Source organism: Pungitius pungitius, chromosome 13 (genome assembly GCF_949316345.1).
Source record: "Pungitius pungitius chromosome 13, fPunPun2.1, whole genome shotgun sequence".
NCBI lineage: Eukaryota > Metazoa > Chordata > Actinopteri > Perciformes > Gasterosteidae > Pungitius > Pungitius pungitius.
The window spans coordinates 16,603,506-16,611,667 of NC_084912.1; the positions used below are offsets into that span (position 1 = coordinate 16,603,506).

General features: G+C 44.3%; 1 protein-coding gene across 1 annotated transcript; it reads right to left on the reverse strand.

Moving 5' to 3' along the window:
* Positions 1–311: 311 nt before the first annotated feature.
* On the reverse strand, positions 312–7,824 carry LOC119214282 (WW domain binding protein 1-like). The gene is made up of 4 exons (XM_037465956.2): positions 7,578–7,824; positions 5,407–5,509; positions 3,842–4,003; positions 312–2,442 (listed from the first exon to the last, which is right to left on the reverse strand). Exons 1-4 carry the CDS (start codon positions 7,644–7,646, stop codon positions 1,982–1,984), a joined length of 795 nt encoding a protein of 264 aa, XP_037321853.2. The 5' UTR covers positions 7,647–7,824; the 3' UTR covers positions 312–1,981.
* Positions 7,825–8,162: the final 338 nt, after the last annotated feature.

Here is an 8,162-nt window from a genome sequence, read left to right on the forward strand (position 1 = left end):
TCAAACATGTTACAGGTTAAATTCTTGTATTTGTTGTTTTAGATGTCCAATAATGAGTAGAAAGACTAGAAAGAATTTAAGATACACTTGAATCTCTACATGCTTCCATCGACATCATGCAAAGATTAATAAATCTATGAACTTCTTTCAATTTCTTTCCTAATATGAAATTTGTATGAATACTGGGGAGTTTATTTATAATATATTTTTGAATGTTTATTAATATGCTCTTGCTGCATTTTGCAATTTATTTATGAAATGGACATTAATGACCACCCATGTGTGTTATCCTGAAAACCTCCACACGATGCCAGTGTTGTATGTTGGCCAACAGATGTCTTAGAGTCTTAGGTGCAGTACTACAAGTATGATGGCTTTTGTCTTTGTTCCAACTGGGCCACAATTCCCTCTCATCGCATTCGTTAGATCAGAATTAGTGTGTGTATATATATAAATACATACATACATACAGATAGAATACAGCTCGATATAGAATGGTTGTCGGCTGCATTAAGAAAACTTCACAAAAATAGAAAATCTTTATAATCTTGAGTAAAAAAAAAGATGTTCTCCACATTTTTTAATAACAATCGTTTATACAAAAATGCAACAGTAAAAAAGACTTGTGGCAGGTTATAAAGAGCGCACACGCACACTTTTGCATATCTATAAGTGCTCCTGATTTGAGATCTGACGCGTGCACAAAGCATATTGAAAGTATGATGAACCGAGGGTTACTCAGGTCAACGCGTAGTCAAAGACACTGTGGAGCTGTGACCTGACTACTCAGAAGGCTCCATCTGATGGCCCAGTGGGACCGACTGGACAAACAGGAACCCCTCCTGTGTGGGCTCAGCGCTCTTTACATTCAGACCCGGTGCACCATGTGCATTTTCTAAATGACAGTTTACAGACAACTGCATGTCTCTCGAGGACCCTCCACAAAGACCTTTGATGTACTTCAAACATCTATCACATTCAGCTCCACGGAAACAGGCTTCAGATCCAAGAATATTTTCTAGATATATGTTGGCATTAGTTGTTCGCTTCCAGGACTTTGAAGCGGGCCAGAAAGATTGTAGCCGACCCCTCCCACCCTGGACATGAACTGTTTGTGCCCCTTCCATCCGGCAGGAGGCTAAGATCCATCAGGACCAAGACCCCCCGCCACACGAACAGTTTCTTCCCGTCGGCAGTCGGGCTCATCAACAGAGCCCGGGGCCCCCCCCTGACTGTCTCTCACTCTCATCTACACTTTATCACTTTCTGTTAGCTGGTGCACTTTCTCTTTATTTCTTAACCCATAGCATATATTTCACTGTATTTTTTAACTTATTCCTGCACTACGTCTGTTGTCCATTGACGTACTATCCGTCACGCACCACCTGCCAAGTCAAATTCCATGCATGTCCAACATATTAACGTTTAACGGCAATAAACGTTTCCTGATTCCTGTTCCAGTAAAGATGAGCATGGCACTAACAACACAACTACAGAATCCGTGGATTTTAGATCACAACCATTATGTTTGTGGAAAACCTGTCCAGGATACCAAAACCAGCCACAGTATTAAAAATAGAAGTAAAAATCACTCTCACCGGTCTGGTCAGAACTAAATTACCGTGGGTATTTTTTAACATCTTTTTAGATTGACATTATGCTTTTGTCTTGAGAAAAAGTATCCAATCCCGCAGAGACAAAATATTGGTTGAGCTCAAGATCACATGGTCAGAACCAAGGAGATTAAAGAACCTCGTAAGAACACTTGGGAATAAAAACATGAACAACAGTGCTGCTTCCTGGAAGAAGAACCTTTCATAGCAGACAGCTGGCACACAACAGCTACTGTCACCATAAGAAAAGAAGAGGAGCTTTACAAGTTGCACAATGTGGCTTGTGACACACACACACACTTAGTCCAACCAATAGAACCCTGAGCACCAAAAGGCGTGACATTATCATCGGTGGCAGTTTGGACGGATTAGCTGGGAGTCGGTGGCTCGGCCTCCGCAGCCGTGGGTCCATCTGGGCCGTCATGAATGACTGCGGGGCCGAAGCAATCGCGCAGCTCCTCCGTTTGCTCCGCCCACCCCTGCTCCTCTGTCTCCTCCTCGGCCTCTAATAGGCTGCTCTGATCCCACAGTTCCTGGCCGTCACACACTTCTATCCCGGAGTCCCCCGTAAAGCGCCGGTACCGGCCCGGCGTTGACTCCTTGTTGGGGTAGTGGACGCCGTGGAGGTGGGTCAGCGCATCCGCGGGAGTGGTGTGCGCTGATGTGTCGCTGGCCGGGACGGGTGTGGCCCGGCTGATCCGGGGAGAGTCCTCGTGCGGCTCCGTGGGCGGGGCGGCGGCTGACTGCAGAGGGGTGTAGGGGGGAGGCGGCGTGACGGGGCGGTCGGCCACCTCCTCATAGGCCGGGAGCAGGTAGGTGGGCAGGAATCCTGCAGAGTGACACAAGACACGAGATGGAAGGAGTCGCGCTGTGATCACATGCATGTCATGGTGTGACTCCCACCCAAGGCCTCAAACCCTGAACATCCCCTTGAAATAATACACACACTTCACCAGGACACACACATATATACATATATATATATCTCTGTAGATTTTAAGTTTCTATTTTCATCATCTTAAATGAGCAATATTTATGTGTAAATTCAACAATGCAGGCTGGAGGAGGTAAGGCTGCATGGTTCTGCAACTTTGTTGCGCAGTTGTGTCGACGAATTTGTTTCAATTCATGGTCTTAAAAGGTTTGCGCGTGTTGGAAAACAAGTCACGGCCAGAACAATAGGTGAAGTAACGCTTTTCGTCGAGGACGACCTAGTCTAGACGTCTGCAGAATATTATGGCAATAAACGTTCCCTGATTTGTGTGTGGGGAAGTTGTTGGTTAGTTTATTTATTTATATGTAAGAGACTCGTTTTGTCCCCGAATCGCCACTGCTGCTTTTCATCGCAGACATATTTGTCCCCCACAACTTTGCACACCCCTCGACCGGGAAAATCAACGTTTGCAGATATCTCCCTCCATAAATTGGAGCGTCCTTATGGTCCGGCAACGACAGGTTGTATAAGCGGTCATCTTTCCGTATATCTTTAAAACAAAAGCTCTTCAATCTGATTAATTCTCTCTTCAAAAAATCTTCTGTTTAAAAATGGCAGTATTATGCTATGAGACCGGAAAGGATGTAGTTAGCAGACCAATAACAGCCTTGTGGGCTGCGTGAGGCTTGCATAGCTTTTGACGCTAGTCTAGAACCCGTTTGTAGTGGCCTTTGCATGGAAAAATTAAAATAAAAAATAATTTAAAAAATCATACTGTAATTTTATTTTGAAGGGACTTTTTCTAATGCAGCGGAGTGTCGGGTTTTTTCCGGCTCGTTCGTCCATGTTTTTTTCGTCGACACCGCTAGCGCAACCCCCCCCCCGTTGGGTCGCGGCTTGTCATTAAGAGGTGAAGGTGGGTCCCGGAGCCCGACAAGTTGAGAACCACTGGTCTAGAAACACGCAGGAAGCACGCAAGGGTCCTTGAGTGACACGCAGAGCCAAAAACTAGGCTTTAGTGGCAGCGTGCTCCGAAGTCCTCCGGTCCGTGGGGAGTCGAGCTGGGCTCCGCTTGGCAGAAGCACCTTCTGGACGCGGCTCTGGAGTTTACCGCTGCACTGAGCAAATGACCTGACTAGAGAGAACCAGAACAGCACAAGTAAAGAAGAACCCATGTTCGGTCTCGCATGGAGTCGCAGCAGCCGGTCGTCAGGCCGCCATTCGTGGTTCTCTTTGACAAAGTGTCGGAGAGGCAGAACCCGGCCACGTGTGGAAGGTGCAGAGCGGCTCTCACTGAGATAGAGGGGCAGCTGGGAGTTGTTGTGAGCCTCTCGGTACGCGATGAGGTTGATCTCGTTCTGCCGCCGCTGCTGCTGGAAGCGCTGCTTGGAGCGCCAGTGCTGACAGACGCAGCAGCACGTCAGGATAATGATCAGTGTCCATACCAGCCAGAACCCTGCAGGGAGCCCACAGCACACAGCGCACTCAATACACATCCACACAAATGCTGCAAAGGACAAATAATTAAAGGTGTTTTCATTCAAGTGTCAAAATGCGAGCCTGAGCACTGACAAAGTACAAGCTCAAATCTATTGCTTGATTCTTTTAATTATGAAAATACGATCTCACTGTGATCAAGTTGTAATGCTGTTTTGACACAAAAAACGAGCAAAGTGTATTTATTTTACGGGCCAACTTTCAACGGGTGTTTGACAGTGCGTTACCGCTGAACAAGTGGTGAGAAGTCCCACCAGTCTTTGTTCAGGCCTGTTACTATGCACCTCGGGTGATCCCATGTTTGTTCTAGACGCAGACAAACACACGCAGGAGTTCTGTTGAATGTGTCGGTGCTTTTACCCGGCAGCAATGAAGGAAAAGATATCATATAGCCGTGAGTCTGGGTACACTATGAACCACAGAGATATCAGGTTGTGGTCTACCAGCTGCTGGACACAGCTTCAGAGAGGCAGCAGGCAGGATGGTGTCTGATCACCAAAACCCAGAAACATCCCCAACAGCACAACCCTGACATCCAAAACCATATGCACCAACTCGACCGCAGCGTCTCGGCTTAAATAAACACTTCTCACTCTGTGGGAGAGAAAGGAATAGAAGGCTTGACTTACACATGGCTTTAACTTTGTAAAGTCAAAAAAAAAAACATGAATATGTAGATATGAACACACTGTGTTGTTATTTATCATAAAACACACACACACACACACAAAATGGGATAAATTCTGTTATACTGGATATAGCAAATACACACCAATTTGAGCTCAATAGACCAATCAACCTTCTCTAGCGATTTGAGTCCGTATCTGAAATGAGTGCATCCTCAGTGCGACTCACTCCCACTGGTTTCTGTGAGAAATACTAATGTTCCAAACTCCAAATACAGCCAAAATACACAGACCCACAGAGTCATGCAACACCACGGAAGAAATCAAAACAATACAGAAAGGATCCGTACATGTTTGCAATACATTTAAATGGGCTCTTCTAAAGCCAGTTCCTGCAACTTGGTAGCACTCACGTCTATTCTTAGAGCTTCTCACAAGACGTATGATAAGGCCAGGTCGCAACGGGGCTTCGGTTACTAATAAAACCCCTTCATGGTTTACGGCCCTCATGTTCTTCTTCAATCTTTTGCCACTGGTTGGCTTGGATGTTCTTAGTCTCAAATAACGCCATAGATCGTTCAGACGGGCTGCGAGTCCGTGGTGAGGAGTAGTGACGGGGCCCGGCGTCACTCGCTAATCTAACATCAGATACATTCCTGCTTCATGTTGTTTAATGAGCGCCATGAGCAGACACCATGCACAGACCCGGCCCCTGGATGTAAAGGAGGTAACTCACACCACAGTTCATAGTAGTAGCTGCAGCACTGTGTCTCTCCACAGCAGTGGCCCGACTCGCAGATGTAGCTCTGATTGTTTACTCCCTGGCACACCAGCCTGGCCTGCAAACACAAAGACATAGCGCTTTGTCTCACACACGCACACACACCGGAAGATTCTACTGAAACAACACTCAGCATTGTGCAAACCAAAATCAACTTCCATAAAACCCTTTTCCATGGCAAGCACTGAAATACGGCCATTCAATGGTAAAGTCTTTACTTTGGATTGTACTTTTGAGCAACTTTTGTTATTCAAACACCATATTTTCAGTTGGGTTGTAATGTGAACAGGGTTCATACACATTTTGACCAACGGATTTCCATGACTTTGAATTTTTTTTTTTTTGAAACAATGAGAATTCCAAAAGGTATACAAAGTGTTTGCCCTACATTCAATTAGGGCCCCAAGAAAGTGTTGTTTTTTTATATTTACAGTTATCCACTATGGATGAGTATCGTTGACTCCGTTTTCCTGATACCAGTGGTAAACTTTTAAAACATACCGCTGGCTTAAAGAGCGCCTGAACCAATACTTGACGCTCCTTGTGTGCCTACATGTATGACGTCACGATGGCAGCAGGTGACACACAGGAGAGCTGCATGAGGCACGAGAGCATGTTGTTTAACTACCGCGTGACGGCATGTATTAATAGTGTATTAAGTTGACGCTTTGTCGCGTAAAATAAAGACCAAACGAAGAGGTTTACAACTTACTTACTTACATTCTGCTCGTCCCGGGTCTTTGTCGTAACTCCTGACATGCATGTTTCTGTATGTAGCGTTAGCTAGCCACGGGTAAACCTACACTTCCCTGCACAGAGGATGACTCCGGAGCTACTGCTTTTATGGGCATCGAACTTTTCACTTTGCGTTCATAAAACCACGAGGCGACCCATTTGCACTGAGAGTATGAGAGCGTCCTGCTCATATTTTAAGCTTCTCTCTTTAAAACCATATGAATGATTTGAAACGTATCTAAAATGAGCCACATGAAAATATAAATACAGCCACGATTTCCATGACTTTTCCAAAACTTTTGTGATTTTCTTTTTTTCCATGACTTTTCCAGGCCTGGAAATGAGCATTTTAAAATTCCATGACGTTTTTTCATGACCGTACGACCCCTGTGTCAAGTGTCCTGTACAATAATTATCTCTGATAATGTCACGGTTTATAAATTCGAATGAGAATGGTAACAAAATTATAATAACGACAATTAAACTGATTATTATAATACACTTACAATGTTAGCAGCAATATTAACTAATGTAACATCCTATGATTATTAACAATCAACATAATGTAGGAGTGTGACAGCCGGCTCCTGTTATCACCTTTGCCTCACACACCCTTGAACACACGCCAGGTTTTGTCTAGATTGTGTAAAAGCGGACGTAGACAGTTGAAAAGAGTGTTTTATTGGCGTGATATTGATGTATTGTTACAGCCCTAGTTATAGAACAATCATACCAATTTAAAACAGCTTTCCTGTGATAAATACATGTTAAATAAAACGAAACTAAAAATAGAACAGTTCTGCTCAATGCTTTTTTCCTTAGAATAATGGCACGTTAGTCTTTGCGCTTTTCTAGATTTGCAGGAGGTGCTCATCAGCATGAGTGATCGACACATCTGCTGTTGACCTATAACCGCGTTCAAGTGGATATTGGCATTGGGTCTTATTCCCCCCCCCCCCCCCATAAATGTTTGTACATGCACAACATATCATTTTCAGTATTGGTCTTGTATTGACATCCCCAGGCTCGTTTGGGACGTCATATACCGTGTTCGCTGTTTCCGGAGTCAGTAGGTCTTGGTCCTGGTATTCCTCCGCATTACCTAAACGTGTGTTATTGCCCAACCATGCTAACGTTGGACAGCACTGATATCTTTGGCTAATGTTACATTACCATGATTCTAACTACCGGGTAGGGCCGCACAGAGCTGGGTTTGGTGCTTTTTCAACCCACAAGCTTGGTAGCATAGAAAGACTTTATAAAATAAAACTTGATCAGTAACTAACGTTAGTGCTAATACGTTTTAGCCAACAGACGGACTACGTTATTGTCATTTTGCGATCTAAGCTAACGTTAGCTGTTGAAAAGGCGTCGGCTAGGTTAGCTTTTACCTCTGTGAGTGTGGCCTCCGTCGCTGAATTTTCTTGTCCATCGATGACATTAAGTGACCCCATTGTCATAAAATATAAGATACTAGTATATCTTAACCGATAAACTGTTAATTAGCAGACGCATTGTTAACAAAACGCCAGTGTCAGTAGCTAACCGAAACAAAACAATTCCGGCTCGACTTTAACAAATCAAACCCCTCTCAGTCTCAGCCATTGGTCTCCCTCACTGTAGCCGCATCTCAGTGGAAAGCCATTGGCCAATTCAGCTGTCACTCTGGAATCCAACGACTGAGGCAGCACCTATAAAACAGGCAGGCAATTCAACCTCCGCATCTACTGGAGTCAACAGGTCTTCAACCTCGGAAGTGTGGCATTGAGACTGCATTTACCCTGTTTATCAGATCACCGAGATATTTATCTCAATAAATATGAAACTTGGTTGCATTAGGGAAATTCTGCTTTATTCATCTGAGTAAACAATATGTCCTGCAACAAAAATTCGGGTACTTTGAGCAACTCCTAATGGTACGGTAATGAAAACATAACAATAAAACATTTTAGGCAATTATATAGGACACAACATTA